The 17657-nt window shown below is 35.3% G+C and overlaps 2 protein-coding genes across 5 annotated transcripts in view; one reads left to right on the top strand and one right to left on the bottom strand.

The window, feature by feature from the left end:
- AIMP1 (aminoacyl tRNA synthetase complex interacting multifunctional protein 1) overlaps window positions 1–17657 on the bottom strand; it is a 64990-nt gene that overhangs the window by 385 nt on the left and 46948 nt on the right. For both annotated transcript variants that reach the window (XM_084625512.1, XM_084625511.1), the window contains exons 4-6: window positions 17361–17522; window positions 13932–14146; window positions 10668–10836 (exon numbers count right to left, since the gene is read on the bottom strand). In XM_084625512.1, coding sequence (XP_084481638.1) covers window positions 10668–10836; window positions 13932–14146; window positions 17361–17522 — 546 coding nt within the window. The remainder of the gene's footprint in view (window positions 1–10667; window positions 10837–13931; window positions 14147–17360; window positions 17523–17657) is intronic.
- The window catches only part of GIMD1 (GIMAP family P-loop NTPase domain containing 1), a 39916-nt gene that overhangs the window by 20670 nt on the left and 1589 nt on the right, over window positions 1–17657 (top strand). For 2 of the 3 annotated variants that reach the window (XM_084625515.1, XM_084625516.1), the window contains exon 3: window positions 15792–15884. In XM_084625515.1, coding sequence (XP_084481641.1) covers window positions 15792–15884 — 93 coding nt within the window. Of the gene's footprint in view, window positions 1–15791; window positions 17354–17657 lie in introns of those variants that run through there. The other variant, XM_084625513.1, reaches the window with a different exon arrangement.

Here is a 17657-nt window from a genome sequence, read left to right as displayed (position 1 = left end):
AAAATTATCACTTCATCAAGCCTCAGAGTGAAAATTGTCAAGATCATAAATCTTAATTGTGTTTTTTGGGTTGGGTACTTTCTGATCCTTACTTGATAGTACTGTAGGTCCCTGGAAAAGAAAGTTTTATATAGCTAGCTATAATACATAATCACAAAGAGGTAACAGTATGCTGTGTAAGCACTGAGATTACAAAGGAAAAAGGGGAAAAAAGTTTTTATTTAATGATTTTGAGATATGTCAGAAACACAAAGTAAATATTGAACATAGGAACACATTGTCCAGAGAGGCTTAGGCTCATCTACAGCACTGGGCAGTGAAGTTTTAATTATTTGTTTTAGACAGTGCAGGCACATGAAATTTGTACTGAGTAAATGTGAAAGGCACGTGGACAATCTACAACTGTAGAGGGTGAGAGAAAGATGGTCCTGTAATTAGAGTGCTACCCTGGGACTTGAGGGACCTATGTTCAATTCACTTCTCTGCTACAGACTTTCTGTGTGACCTTGGACAGGTCACATCTTTATGCCTCATCTCCCCATCTGTAAAATGGAGATAACAGTACTCTCACAGCGGTGTTGTGAGGACAAATAATTAAAGATTGTGAGATAAAGGGGACCATGTAAGTACCTAACTAGCTTTTTTCAACTACTTTTTTACAGCTAAAGGATTACAATAGAGGAACAAAAAAATAAACGTTATACCTGTTCAAAATATTCCTCCTGTTTGCATTTCTTGCCAGACCATTTAAAAAATGACAAGGGAACCAAAAAATTAACCTGAATAAATTCCTCTGTTGCCAGTTTAAACATGATTTATACTGAATGAACTGCTGTGTGCCAACATCATCTTTCATGATATAAATAAAGCATGACAATCAATTCATTGTACCATTTATTTTCCTTTGCAAAGACCAAATGGATTTCAGATCTCCTAAAGTAAAACAAGACTCCGTCATTTAGCCACAATGCCTTAGGGTGTTTTTAACCCTTTTTATGTGATTCATGTCAGTAGACTGAAGAGCACAAGGGAAATTATAAACACTTCCACTGGGTTAGGGCCCAGTTTAATAATAAATAGCCTCCAGGGGAATTAATGCCATTTCACTGTCAATATTTCAACTTGCTAAGAGTTTCAATTCAGCCCAGTTATTGCACATACAATTAAAATGTTATGTTTCAAAATTCACAGCACATATCTACTTTATTGGGAAAAAATTATATCCCCAAAAGGTAGGACAACAGCCAGTGTACTAGGAACTAACATGACTCATCAAATCAACAACCTGCGCTCTACTTAAGAGGAAACTGCTATGTTCTCTGTAGTAACATACTTCAGTGATGAGCATTCTCGTGTTCTCATTCCATCCCCTCTATTCAGTCCTTGCCAGCCCAGGAAGAAGCTCTTGAGAAAGACTTCAGCAAACTCAGTCAGGAAGATGTTTTAAGACAATAAGATTCTTTTTCCTGACTGGTTAACCAACGGGTCTATTATTAACATTAGCCAATAACAGCTACATACTACTTAGTTGTGATGGCGAGATAAAATTATCTTGTACATGCATTAAGGTTCTTACTGGCTTACATCAGGAACATTCATTAAGCAAAAGAATAATAATAGAGGGTCCCAAAATGCATAAGGAAGGGAAAAAACAAGCAATTGTCCTCAGATGGATGAGTGGACAGCTGCTATTCCAACACTGCCAGCTAATGTTTGTCATTTAGACACTTCAGAAGACTGGGTGCTCAGCTTGTGTACCCTTGGTGATAATTATAAAGAAAAGTTACTTCAGCCTGGTTCTGACTCTAACTTCCATAGCTTTTTTTTTTTTTTTTTTTAAAAATGGGCTTCCACTGCAGGCCAACTTCTCTGTTGAATAGGTTGGCCTGCGACAGCGCCAAGATTCAATGCATCAGTCAGAAATTATTTCTCACAAATGGAGCACTTAACTACGTCAATGTCTTAACACTTGTAGAACTAATTGTATGATTTAAAAAAAAAATATATCTAGAACACTGTCCTGTACTAAATTCACAAAAAGTCATTCCTTTATACCAAAATGGATACATACCAACTAAATAAAGTTATTAAGCAGAATAGCTGCTAAACAATTGTACTGTTCAGAAGGTGAAATCTACCTTGTTTCCTCCCCCCACCCCCCAATATTACAAAAAGCAAATGAATTTTTCGAGGATAAACTAAAATCTGACTTTTATTACACAAACGCTTTCTGGATCTTATTAAGAGTGTCTTTGGAATCCCAAGTTGAGCTCTCCTGGGATCTGTGGTGAGCTTGTATTAGATTAGCACAGGCACCACTTTTAAACATTACCAGAGCCTCTCCTGTACCCTGCCGCTTTGCATCCCTTTCTCTCATAAGACAAATAATCCTTTGAAAGGATATCTAAAAATAAAACGGAGTAAAATTATGGCCACAATGATTTTCCCACCCTCTTCTTATGGATGTGAAACATGCTGAATCTGCCAAAGAACCAAATGAAATGTATCAAACTGTACAAGTGCTATCAAAGTATTAAAAACCTAAGATAAAAATAATAATGCCACCGAGTGGTCTTGTCAAAGCAGTCTGTATCATTATCCCCAGTTTAGAGATAGGGAAACTGAGGCATAGAAAATTAATGTAACTTGCCCAAGATCACCCAGCAGAAAGTGGCAGAGCTGGGAACAGAATCCAGGGCTTCTGATTGCCAGTTGAGTATTCTATCTGCAAGGCAACACTACAACAAGAGAGAAGCCAGTTGGGCATGCACTGTAATTGTGGTAGAGAGATCTTTCCATCCCATCATAGCTCAGTGATTTGCATTAGACTATATCTTAGGGTTTTATAATGCTGCCATCATCACAGCACTTAGGTGCAAAGAAGGTAAGGAAAGTATGATCCAGTACCTTGAAGCAATTTAACAGAAATATAGATTAATTTACCACTGGGGAGAAAAATCTAGGACTCAAGATAGAGCTTACAACAATGGTGTTAGTTTCTTATCACTAGGAGAGGTAACTGAGCAAAAAGTGGAAAGCATCCACACACCAACGTTTTGAATAAAGGAAGTTGTTTATACAGCCTATCCACTGCACAGCAGGTTTAGAATAATATGAATTTCTCTTGTAACTGGTGAACCATCAATTGAAACATCAACTGTTTTAGACCAAAATTAGCATTTGAACCATACACCTCAAGTGACAAATTTGTGGTTGCTGCAGCATTTCTCCACCCTATTTTTCTTTTAAAAGCTTCTATTGTACTGTTACAGAGAAGGGAGGATTTTATTGCAAATTTTGTAACTATTAAAAATGGCTGTGTGTGTGAAGTGGGGTGGAGGAGAAGGGAGTGTCTGTATGTGTGTGGAAACTTTTGCTATGACCTTCATCAAGCAGGTGATTTCACTAAAGTAGAATGGAAACTTTATGAAGTTCTTAATATGAAAAAGACCCTTTCAAAGTTGCAATTACTTGTGGTTTTGGGTATGAAACGTGTAAGACTACTTTCTCATTTTTGTAAAGTAAAATTTAATTACAGTTATTAATAGTGACTGCATAGCCCAATGTCCCTTAGCAAGATATTCTCTATAAATACAGAAAGAGGGGAATTTGAGGAAATTCTCCAGTTTCTGCAGGGAAAAAAATCTGTAAATTGTAAACGTTATTAAATCGGAAATGGCTAATGTTCATGACAACTAAAATGAACATGGAAAGTTACCCAGTGCCGCCCCCCCCCCCCAATTCCCCTTCATCATATACAGTATCAGTCTGTTATTTTTAACCATGAGTCCATTCTGCTTGACTTGGGACAGCTGGATCTGCTTTGGGGTTGTTTTTTTGTTGTTGCCGCTGCTGCTACATAAGCTTTCAGTCTTCAAATTAAAATCAGACCCAGCTGTCCTTTCTATTTTAATTTCAGTGACTCAAACTGAATGTTCATGGTTTAAACTACTCACTTAAAATCTATCAGTGTTTAAAATTATTATAACTAGTCTTGGAAATTAAAATGAATTTGAAATAAATAATGTGAGTTCCATATTCCTGGTACTGCTATTTTTGAACTGCTTGGTTAGCTTTGCTTTTAAGAAAGCAGTGGCTCAGCCAACCTTGAGATTTTGGTATACAAAAGCTAAGTAGGAGATTTAGACACACATCTCCCATTAATTTTAATGGAAAATGAGTTTAAACCTCCTGCTCAGCTTTTCAATATCTCAACATAAATTTCTTTCCAAAATCAAAATATTTCATTTTAAAAACAGTTGAGGTTTGAAAAAGGGTACCAAAAATCTGCAAAATCACTGCATTGCTTGGATATACATAAGGAGATAAATTATATCAATTTGGGTCTTTTTTGTTAAAAATCTGAATGACTAATAATTGGTAACATTCACATTTTAGGTTTTAATGACAGTCTTTAAAATTTAGGTTCAGAACATACATTATGTGTAAATTACAGTTTTGAACAGCTGCTAATTATTGCCATTAGACAATGAATTTAAAACAGCAAAGAACTGAGTGCTGATTTTATCAATGATGCAAGATGACACTGGGTTAGGGAACCTTCTTAAAAGTTGTAAAATCCATCAGGAATTAATTGATGTCTGAAACAGCCACACATGTACAAGCAACTATCACATTGATAAAGACAAAGCAACCAATCGCTGAATAATCCCCAGCACTCATTTAGAATGATTAAAGATTGAACATTGCTTACATTGTGTTTGGTTATCCTTATGCAATCTTCTAACGACCAGAGCAGTGACACATAGGTGTACCCCTAGAGATACACAGAGGTCTTCCAAGGGGTACATCAACTCATCTAGATATTTGCCTAGTTTTATAACAGGCTACGTAAAAAGCACTAGCAAAGTCAGTATAAACTAAAATTTCATACAGTGACTATGTATACTATGCACTGAAATGTAAGTACAATATTTATATTCCAATTGATTTATTTTATAATTATATGGTAAACATGAGAAGGTACGCAATTTTTCAGTAATAGTGTGCTGTGACACTTTTGTATTTTTATGCCTGATTTTGTAAGCAAGTAGTTTTTAAGTGAAGTGAAACTCGGAGAATGCAAGACAAATCGGATTCCTGTAATGGGTACAATAGTCTGGAAAGGTTGAGAGCCACTGCACCAGAGGACTCAAAGGACCAGCCCTTCACTGCTTGAGAAATTAAAATCTAGTAATTGTTAAACCTGACTGAATTTTTTAGCACAAAAGAGGCAGTCAAAACTGTATGCACAAATATATGACAGAATGAATAATTAGCCTCCAACATCTGGTAATTTGTTTAGCCACTGCTAACAATGTGACCCAAAAGTTAGGACAGTGTCTCAGTCAATGGGCCATTAGAAACAACTCTGATAAGACTGTTCAACAGTCATCAGTGTTCTGGCAAATTAAAACTTTGGTGGCTAAAGACAATGGGGAGAAAAGCTGGTATGATAATGTCAGGCTCTCGGGCAGCTTATGTCTCAGGCAGCATAGGTCAACCTAACTCTAACATCTACACTAAAACATAGCTCCCACCTATGTAACTCACCCACTACACCGACTTAATAACTCTACCTCTGCAAGCGGCGTAGTGCTTAGGTGGATGTAGTTAGGCCGATGCAGCGTCAGTATAGATGCTGCACTGCTTACATTGATTGTTGCTGCCTTTCAGAAGCCATCCCACATTGCCCCACACTGACAGTTAAATCAGTACAAGCGCTCTTGGTGAGGATGCATGCTGTCAACACAAGGAGCGTAGTGCAGACATTCAAAAGCGATTTAATTACTGTGGTGGCTATATGTTGACATAACTTAGGTCAACTTAATTTTGTAGTGTAGACTTGCCCTCACTGAATCTTACTGACCTAATGTTTCAGAACAAACCTTCCATCATGTTAGGCAGGATCAGTGCCCTGCAGAAGGCTGGGGATAATACACATGCCTGTCTGTGTGTGTTTCACAGGTTTTTTTTTTGTTTTTACTGTGATTAAATCAGCACTCTCTCCCCGTCCTACTTCCTCATCCCTAAAAATGAACCTAGTGAAATGTACTAAATTACATCTGTTTTGCATTTACATTTTATGTGAAGTCTTGCAAGTTATTTACTCTTAAACAACAAAACGAACCTTCCACGCTATATATTATTTACACTTAGGCTTGGAAGGATTAGACTTTTTAATGGTAAATGTCAATTTCACAGTACACACAAACTGAGGAAAAATACTTCCATTGATGATGTTTGAAATTTATAGGTGGGCAAAGCAAGAAAAATGCTGCTTGAGGACTTGAGTTTGATTTGAAGACACAGACTTTGTGGACATGTGATATGTTGACAATTTGTGTTTTAATGGTTATGAAGCTTAAACTTTTTAAATCTTAACATATACTGTCATTAAATAATTACTATCTGACTCCCCCTACTGTCTGATCCCTCAATCTCCCACAACTGTGAAAATTTATATGGACAAAATCTGAAAGCTTAACACACAGAATTTTGAAAAACTGAAAATTTAAAATTGATAAAAAAAGAAAAGCTTAAAAATAAACATTGATAATATCCTTCAAAATTTTAGTCTATATACTGTATGAATGCATGATTCCTTCCATCTTGTGTGCTGCTTTATACCAATTACCTTATTGCTATTTATAAATACTCTTGATTCCTGCCAAAAACTGACTGTCACTTAGAAGTGTTTCCTTCATAACTAGCAAAAGAATATCTTTTATATCAAGTTGGCTTGCTCTAGCCTTTCCTCATATTTATTGATCTATGTTTTGTATGTTTTCATATGTAATGATTGGTTCTATTCTAGAATGTCTATTTTGTGCTGTTAAGAATGAGTGGTGTATCCTCAAAAAACAGTTATTGGCTTTGTCTCGTAGCTACCAGTTTTTCTGAAAAAAAATATTTTTTCCATTGGTGCTTTAGGGAATAGTTGCCATATTTTGTAGCTAAAATGTTTATCTCCAGAAGTCAATTTAAAGAAAAAATGGTTGTAAAAATCTTCATTCGGCAGCATCAAATCTCCCCAGATGTCTCTGGCTTCATATCAGAAGGAACTGGTTGTAAAGCATAACAAACACTCTATCATAGACTGCAGGCCACAGGTTTAGTTCTAAAGTACAACTTTCATACAACATTTAATTTATAATACAGCTTTTGTGAAACAGAATAGGTCAATAGAATATCAATATGCACCAACACCTGGGAACAATTTTATAACAAAGGCGGACATAGCTGATTCTCACTATGAAAAGACTTTTGGAAATCTAATGATGGATCGAAGCTTTCCTTAAAAGTAATTCTAACTGTTTTGCTACAGAAGTGCCCCATTAGGCAGGTGGCTTGGTGTGCAAGAACAGACGGGATGCAATGTAACAGAGCTCCATAGCTCTGTGATCATTTTCAAATGTTATTTCTGATCATTTATTTTTGATTTATGAGTTTGGACTCAGCATAAAATATGACATGATAAAGAGCAAGTCAAGGCTGACCCCTCAAAGCTGTCAGCAGGATTAACACAAGCATATGGGAATTTGAATTTTTTTGGAAACAATGGGTAATAAAGATAATGCAGGAGTCAACCCAAGGGAGACACTCTTCACCCATCTGATTTAAAAAATAAAATCACTACTTAAGTAGCTTTAGCAAGAAGACACAATGTGGGACAGTTCCAGGTTAAATGTTTACTGTTTTGATCACTGTTCTTAAGAGATAGCGAACGGTCTAACACACAGCTCACAAAGGACATTGGCAGGATTGCGTTCTCACTAAGGTTAATCTGTAGGAGGGGCAGTTTAGAAGGATATGATTTTAAAATCTCTTTGAAAGTTAGAGATAGGCTCCAAGGTAGCCCATAGTGAAAGAAATTACCAGCCATAACATCCAATGTATTTCCAATTACAATTCTGATTCATACTATGTGAACCAGGATTTCTATAATTTAACATTGGGGATGGAAAACATCTACTTGGGTGGATTGGGAATGGAGAAAAAGTGTCACATGAATCACACTTCCGTGTGCCCCAGAAATTTTTACTTTTGTATTTTGGTTCAATCTATTATTCTTTTACGAAACAAATGTTTATGATAGTGAATGACAAAAAAAATTGTTGCAGGATGTAAGGCCAATGAAGGGGTACCATTTACAACTGGGTTGGCAGGGTTCTTCCAACTTTCCACTTCCCGTACCTTACTACTTTTGTAGACACATGGCTCCTATCAGAAGGAAGCTGTTGTAAAACATACAGAGTCTTCTATCACAGGCTGCAGGCCCAAGGTTTAGAACTATCACACTACATTTAATTTATAATACAGCTTTCGAGAAAGAGACTGTGTCAATAGAATACCAGTATGCATGAACACCAGATTTTTGGGTTTGACCTCAGCATAAAATATGCTTAAGAGAAAGAGCAGTGAAGGCTGATCCTCATGATCCTGTCACTAGGATTTTCCCACTAGCAAAGCTTATTCTGCAGCTTGTGCTACCCACTAGCATAAGGGAGTTTGAACATTTTTTGGAAACAATGAGTAATAAAGAAAACATATATGTTTTCTATTCACAACAATGTGTTTCTCACAACAGCTTTTTTTTTTTTTTGAAGGCAGATAATTTCAGTGTTTTGCACTCTTCAAGTCTGCCAGTTAAATAGATTGACATAATTAAATAGCACATTTTCCAACAGAATGAATCAGCAGAGTGCCAGCTAAACCACACTGGGAAAATGTCAAAGCAAAAGGAATCCAAGATCTGAAAAAAATAATGTGACTTAAGATGTTTCATCTCAGGGATTTCCTTGGTTTCAAATAAAAAGTGGCTAATATCGGGCAATTATGTGTTCTTTCCAGTTTTGGCATTTACTAATGAGTTAATTTGGTTTAAGGTTATGAACTAGTTTTCATGGTAAGTATGTGTGCATATCTCTTATGATATATTTGTAATGACTAGCTCTGTTTATATTTTGAGACTGCCATGTAACCATTTTCTTTAGAAATTCTTCACCCTTCAAACACAAAACACTTGAACAGCAGATTTGGGGTGCAGTTGATCAATACTATAAGGTAAAGGAAACAAAAGTCATTTTTATTATTGGAGATTTCTGGATTTTAGTTCACATTGTACATAATCTACAGTGCATCTGATTTTTCTTCAGCAATAAAATGCTATCTTTTAAATATATAAAACCAAAAAAGAAAAAAAATGCTCCAATAATTATTTCCTCTTTAAACAGGATATTATTTGTAATACACTCTGAATTACAGCAACAAGGTACAGCAGCTAAGTCTTAATAAAATGTACATTTCATCTATCTGAAAAGCACCAGTGCAGAGACTTCACTTTCTCAGTGATATGCCATCCAAAATTTTTTTGTAAGTACCAGAAGATTACATTAAGAAGTATTTATATAAAAGGTATGCTGTGGAGATAAATATTCAATAAGCCGAGTGTCCTACCTTTTAAGTAGTGCGTCAAGTATGGCACAGTATTTCCAACACATAGCAATGCAATTTTAAGCGACAGGTATTGTAGGAAGGAATCAGACCGTATTGACACATACACACCACATCTATCTGGATGATCATTTTCAGAAGATGACAACTTGTGCTTGACAGTGGATGGCTCCGGGAACTGATAATGAACTGTGGAGCTCATCACTGCCTGTCTGGGGTTAAGCTGAACCCATGACATAGAGGTTATAAGCTCTACCACCACCACAAACAATATATTGGCATCTTGGTTGATAGAGTCAACAGGAAGGCTCAGAAAAGAAGTGGAAACTGAATATCCCTCTCATCCTCAGGTGGTGGGTCTGACAGAATTGTGATGATACACTTGGGTGGAGAAACACTCAGTACCATTACCTGTGTGATGCTTATCTGTGAGCAACTAGAATATAATAACTGTACCATACTGGGATGTCAGTACAGCACCTTTCACAAACTCTACACACACTTTACTTGGGGGCTGGAGGTATCTTTCTCCCACTCAGGATACAAATTAGCAAGACCAGGTTTGATTCTATCATAGCAAACTGTCATTTTCAGAATTAAAAAAAACATTTAAAAAAATGTAAAAACATAACCAAATACAATATGTTTATTGGAGCCAAAGATTATTTGAAGAACGCAATATTAAAAACTTTTCTTCAAAATTCACCTTAGAAATAGATGTTTCCCAGAAAACATTGTGCATATGTTTATGAGGTGAAGGATATAGAATTTGGAGTCAGGAAACTTTGGTTCTATTACTAAGTCTGGTGCTGACTTATTATGTGACCTTGGGCAAGTCACTTAGCCTGTCTATACCTCCACGCCTCCATTTGCAAAATGGAAATATTGAAAATGACCACGTTCATAAAGAGAGCTATGGATGAGAATGCACTATGTGTTAGGTATGAGAACTATTATTTTTCCCACAATCCCCAATGTTTGGCTTTCAGTGAGATATTTTAATCCTTCTTTATGCTATGTATTCAAAGAATACTAGAGTATTCTTATAAAAATATGAATTCTTCACATGAACATTACAAATGTCTGTAATTTAACTCAATTTATAATACTTACTGTATAATTAGCTCCAACTGAGAGACAACTATGGCACTTATATGTAAGTTCCTGGCTATGCATTTTTCCCCATTTCCCCAATAATACATATTGCTTACCAGGAAAACCTTCAAAGGTGATTCTTTCTCCAGGAACAGCCCCACTGGGGGGAGCAAGGATCTCCACCTTCTCTGGTGAGCTGGCACACATCACCATTGCCTGAGATACCACTCCCCTCATCTTTGCAGGCTTCAGGTTACAGAGTAATACTACCATCCGGTTCTGCATCTGCACAAAAAAGAACAGATATTCATTTAAAAAAAAATTGTAAGGAAACTGAGTTAAGGTTTTGGGAGTTATTTTATTATAGAAAAAAGAGGATTGATTATGAGGGAGAAAGCTTAATACATGTAATATGTATATATACAGTAGACTGAATATTGTTTGTATACATATAACTATGCTAACAACAACAATAATACACCAGAAATAATAACCACTTGGTTATTAGACTACTTTTTTTAGACTATTAGTCAATAAAAGCCAGGAAACAGACAATTAAGGATGAAACATTCCAGGCTGTCCTCCAGCACCTAGACACAACAGGGTACCATACTAAAGTCTCGAAGGTTGAGCCTTGATTTGCCAAAATATTAGGTAATACATATTTTACTCATTTGCCATGCTTTTGTTGTTTTGGGTCACAACTTTAGGCCATCTTTAGTACAGTGCTGTTAGCAGAGGAATTTCCTTTTTAAAAAAAAAAAACAAAACAAAAAAACCCACTTCTACAAACTAAAGTTACTATATAAAATATGTAATTATATAAAAATGTTTGGGTGATTTAAATTTCAGGATACAGATTACAGCTGTGCCGTATGTTCCCATTCAGCCCAAATACCAAAGATAATAGAAATTTTTTGAGCAAATGAAAATGGCTGTATGTACTGCACACACCAACTTGGTCATTTAAAACAATAAACACTTCTGTTTTTCTTAATTAATAAATAATAATGAGAGTAAGTACTGCAACCAGACCCCATTAGAGACTATTTTGCCCTAGAAAAATTAATTTTTAAGTTGAATAAAACTGAAGCAAAACTTTTTTAAACAAAACAAAAATGTCTTCAAATTCGCCCTATTCCACAAAAAATTGTTCTCAGATTGAGATTGCTGCATATTAATGCATAACTTTTTAAAGCAAGACCACGACTCCTTTTGAATTTAATAAAATTTACACATGTGCAAAATTCTGAATATTTAGTCAGAAAATTTAACAAAAAGAAATTTTTCTTAGCATTAAGATACAAATCCCTGAAAACAAGAAGGAATAATGGAAAATAGACAATTTAAATATATTCTTGATATTATATATCTACTGGGTACATACAGTACATTTTGCAGATGATAGTTGTATATTTTAAGCTATTGTTATGAAAGTAAATCTCCAGAAACATATGATGATGTAAAATGTCAGTGGTTCTATTTAAATATTTGAAATGCAAATATCTGAGCTAGCCTGGTCCTGAATGCTGCATTGGTCGAGATAGACCAATGTACAGAATAAAAGGGACATTGCAATAGTATTGTGCTCTTTATTCATACTTGGTTTTGACTGATTACAAAAACAATCCTGGGACAGACAGTATATAGCCTTTAACACTGAAGTGCAGAAACAAATGGAAGTATGTTGTAAATGCATATAGCCAAATTTAGATTGAAACAAAATGGAAAGGGGAAGGGTTTTGAATTACCTTCTTCATACACCCCCTGAGTGGCTGTGGTGAGTGACCAGAGAGCTTTAATATTATTTATATTCTGAAGAGTTCATGAATAATGTTTCTAGGTACAATGGTACAGGTTAGAAAAGGATGTACACACTTGTAAACTTCAATATCCAGATGGTTTTCTTCCATTAATGTTTCCAGTAAAGTCAAACTAGCATCCTTTTCTGACTGGCTAAGACTCTACTTTTCCAAATGTTTCTCATTATATTATTTTCTTATATTGTACCACATGTGATTATGATTCAGAGGAACTTTAAAGAATGGGCATGAAGACTTTAACAAAACTAAACATTTTCTGGATACACACAAGAAGATGATTGTTTTATGTGCTCTCATTCCAGTTAACATCTCAGGGCTACAAGATGCCTAACACACACTTTTTAAACATGTGTGCTGTTTATGCAGCTTACACTTAAATGAAACTTGGAATGTTACAGGTGTGACAGAAGAATTTGAAAATATCTTTGTGTAGACTTTTAAAAAACACATTACTTCTTCACTACAACATTAGAAACAGAATTATCGGACAGGGAGCATTACCATAAAATTTGCTTTTACTTTAAATAACTTTAAAATATTCCTTTTTTAAGTGTTTGCTGGATGTTCCAATTCTAATATAAAAAGTGAGTTCTGGAAAGAGATCTAATTATTTTAAATGTCAGTGTGTCTGGCATATAGTTTCGATGGCCCAAGACAAAACCTCAGATCCAACACTCAGGAAATCTTGTGAAGTTGGGAAATTGGTGACCAATATCTCTATAACAGACAAATCCAGAAGCTGGAATTCAAACTATCCCTCTACAACACCTCAAGGTTAAAAAAAGTTCAGATTTGGACACAGGCTTTAAAGCTTGGACCTCTCCCTAGTAGGAACCATATGATAATAATTAAGCAGCTTTAGATCCAAAGACTAAAATAAACATCAGTATATGACCAAAAGTCTATGTGATCACATAAAAATATCTGAAAAATCAAAAAGGTCAGCATTTTTCTAATAAAATTGCTTATAAACACACAAATTATTTTATGGAAGCAAAATAAGACATATGAATCTAGAAATTTTAATCTCATTAACACATTTATATTTAGAATAAATTTGCATTTTAAACACCGATATGATAATTTAAACAAAATAAGGAATAAAAATAAGTGAAAAATATGGAAAAAAATAATCATCACAGATTCATAAAAGTTAAGAGTTGGAAGGGATCCATCAATCCTGAATCATTTACTTACAGCATTACGTGCCCATCTATATTATTACCCTACACCGGCCGCCTGAGTGAAATATCAAAATTTCCTTTCAAAAATTTTCAATGAGACTCTGACCTCCTTTAAAAGCGAGAAACTTTGTAACAGAAAGAGTATTTACAGATGCACAAGTACAGCTTGTCATCTAGTTTAAAATCTGTCCTTCCATAGTTAAAATATTATTTTTAATAAACAAAATAAAAGATTAAGATCGCTGATGAAGAACATGTCTTTCCTATAAACCAGGAGTCACTTGAACAGAATTAGCATTAGCCAGCATTCTTTGGGACTAAGACAGTATACATTACACAGCCAAATACTGTGTAAAAGTAATTTCATTTGTACCTGTTCAAGAGGCACATGCTTCACTAAGCCACTAACAACAGTTCTTGGGTTTGTTTCTCCAACATCCACCTCCTCGACATACAGAGAATCCGCATCAGGGTGATTTTTTGCAGTGATGATACAACCGACACGAAGGTCCAGACGAGAAACATCCATCAGTCTAGAGCCATCACTCCCAGCTGCTGGCGGCTGCTGCTTCTTCTCCCTCTTCTCTCCTGTAGTAGTGAGTTTAATTAGATGCAGTAATAACTTCCTAAGATTTATACATATAAACCAATTTGTATGGACAAGAGAAACTACAATCTCAGTGTGAGGTATAAGTACAGTACTTCAGTTCATTTAGTATCACCACTGGATACCTGTGTTCTGAAAGAGGAAAACAAAGGAAAGATGTAACTTCTTACCTGCACGCATTATTTCAAATCATGTCATTCTTAGACCTAAACTACAGTCACTGGTAACTATTTCCCATAAATATTAAAACTTAACATTACGAACAAAACTACTGTTTATTTTCTTTTTTAAGTTAAAAGTCATCTTGATTTTAAATATGGCTATTTTGTATGAAAACACACAGTGTTATGTATGATCTGCAAACAGTCACAGCAGCAGCAGCACACTTAGTACTAGTAATTCACCAGCAAAATGGACACCAAGTATGATACCTAATAAAAAAGTGATGCAAGATCCCTATAGTCTTCTTGGCCTTAAAAAGCCTCCAAGAATGTTGTATATTGATAAAATAAATTGATATTTCTCTTGCACCAATACAAAGATATTTTAATCACTTCTCATCAAATTATTGCTGGAAAGCTGGTTTAAGGTATTGCATCCTTTATCTTAAAAAAATCTGAATTGCTGACCTGCCCAAATGTTTGTCATATTCAGAAGGAAGAATTAATGTGTGTGTTTGATGGGAAATTATCAAAAAGGCATCTTAAGTTTCAATTGATTCATAGCTGTTACTCATATTGATTTAAGAATTGGTTCATATTAGGACTCATACAGATATTCTTCTCTTTTTTAAATTAACAACTCCCATTTTGTAAACTCTCAGGGCTGTAATAAATGATTTCCTACATAAGAACACGTATGCTGGTTTGAAGATGAGACGTTCACATTTGGTTTACTGAATTACAATCCATGGGAGTAGCATCTTAATTAAGACATGTGTATTCCAGATGCTAATTTTTTCATCTAAAGAAGCTGGATCTTTCCTGTCATTACTACCATGATATGTAAAATCAAAAGATGAAACATCATCTTCAGGAAGGAAAAAAGGGACAGTGAAGCATCTTTCTTTTCACTGGTAATTTCAGTAAATAACTGTCTATAAATTTTGGTTTATAAATGTTCCAGTACTGGACCGTGCCTGTACAAAGTGGCAACTTTCAAAGATAACATAAAAAAAGAACATAGTTATACATTAGGCAACAGCTCATCTTCAGAAACATATACATTCATACAACTTTCTGAGTAAGGAACTGGAATCGGGAGTTCTAATCATGACCACCTTCTGCCCACCAAAAAAGTAACTGTAAATAAGGTTATTTAGTAGCTCATTATAAGAGAGCACATAGAATAATTTCCAACAAATTATGACGACATGACAGCGTTGCCTCCCACATCCTATGTATTTACATCATACTCATCACCTGACCTCTGAACTGTTGCATTTCACAGTACAATGAACTTTGGAGCCAATTCTGGTTCCCTGTCCCACATTTCCATCTTCTCAGGTCGCCCTTGGCCACAGCCAGAGTAGTGCTTGTCAGCAGGAAAAAAGGAAGAAGAGGTTCTGTGCATATCTCTGTATATACATGTGCACAGGCCACACTCACTCCTTTTCTGTTTTTCCAGGAAGCAGATGCGAGCCTCCTGCTGATGCTACCATATTCAGCCCAGAGCTGTTGTTACCACCACCGCAAGCCACAGACCCACAGAAGACAAGAGGTTTGCAAGCGAGGAGGCAAAGGGGAACATGGGAGCAAACAGAGAAAAAACAAAGAGGGGAACAACTTGGGAGAAAAATTGAGAATCGTGGGAGAAGCAAACAGGTGTTACATATTTCAGTCATTTGTCACACATTTTGATGGCGTGATGCTGCACACTAGCTGGTTTGCAAGTTGAGTAAATGCCCATCACAGTGATACATAAGCCCCTAGATATATCCCTTGTCTCTTAAGATATTACAATAGTATGTTTCAAAGATAATCAAATTAAATTTCTTCCCTTCCAAATTACTGTCATACTGTTAAACAGCTGACCAAGACAAGGGGGGAAAAAGTGATACAAAAGTTAAATATATGTTTACTTTTACAAACCAATTCTTTATTAAACCCGTAATCACTAGATCCCAGCAAAAGATGATCTAAATTGTGCATCACTTTATTGCTTTAGAGATGCCATCTGGTCTCTGCTTCAAATTTTATGAATCCCAGTGATATCCTAGTCTGCGACAAAAGTGGTTGCATACTGAAGACAAGGAAAATGATTATACCCACCTTTCGGTCCCTTTACTGCCATAGGGATGTCCAAATTCTGAAGAAGGTCCAGAAATAAATTCATTTCCATCAATAGTGAATTGTACTATTCATAAACTGACCCTTCCTAATCATGCACTGAGTTGCTAAACAGACCTTTGTGGAAATGTAATCAGTATTTTATAATTATATTTTTTCCTCTTTCTTAAATTATTATCTTCATTAAATACTCTTACATGAAGGTTACTACAGGCAGCTAATAAATATCAAATTGAGTCAAATATATTTGGGTATAATATTTAAAGTCCCAACACACGGTGTTAATTTCCAGGAATGTTATTTGCCTAGCTGATTTCAATGTACTCCCCCCTACCCAAACAATAATACCACTAGTGTTGATAGGGATGAATTTAAATAGGATGTTGAAGCTCATTCGCTAAGAGAGTTTTCCGAAAAGAAGCAGAAGAAACAGTCAAACTACATTGGGTTCTACCCTTTCATGTTATATCACATTACTACTTTTTATTAAGTAAATTCTCTAAGCTAGTTTATGGGCTGTTGCTTGCATGGTATCAATGGTAGAATCAAAATTGAACTATGAACCTCAGAGTTATTTAATTTCATGTGCTGTGTTGCACACAACTACCTCAAAATTTCAGCATTTTATTTATTATTTTGAAAGGGAAGACAACCTACAGTTCAGCCACACTGACACAAATCTGCCCAATATCCAACTTAAAATTTAAGTGCCCCAAACCTATTTGATTATTTTTTTTCATTAGTTGTAAATACTTCCTTTCTCCAGGAGTTTAAGAGTTAATGTGTATGACTTTTCCTACTGTAGCTCTATTGATTGCTCTTTTCTATCCTCTCCAATAAAAATCTAAACAGCAAGTCTGCAAACTAACTGTTGTAGATGCCTAAGGGATTCAAAAAATGGAAATACCTTTTTTTTCTGCTTTCTCCTTTTTTTTCTTTTCTTCACTTCCACCTTTAATTTGGTCTTTGGGACCAGAAGGATAGGATGTGACAGGTATAGGCTGTGGTAAGTCTTCCGAAAATGAAGCTGTAGAAATGGTTCCACTGGATGGAACTGGGATATGTTTCACTAAAATTAAACATGATGGAAGTTAAAATGCTATTTAAGTTCCTTAAAACTATAATTGAAATCAGGGCATTTTATCTGAAATACAAAGAAAATTTAAAGGAAAACAACATAGGAAATGAGTGCTTCAGAAAATAA

This window comes from Lepidochelys olivacea, assembly GCF_965140295.1.
Source record: "Lepidochelys olivacea isolate rLepOli2 genome assembly, chromosome: 4".
NCBI lineage: Eukaryota > Metazoa > Chordata > Testudines > Cheloniidae > Lepidochelys > Lepidochelys olivacea.
Note: the sequence above shows the minus strand (reverse complement) of the source record. Positions and strands in the feature narration are given on the sequence as shown.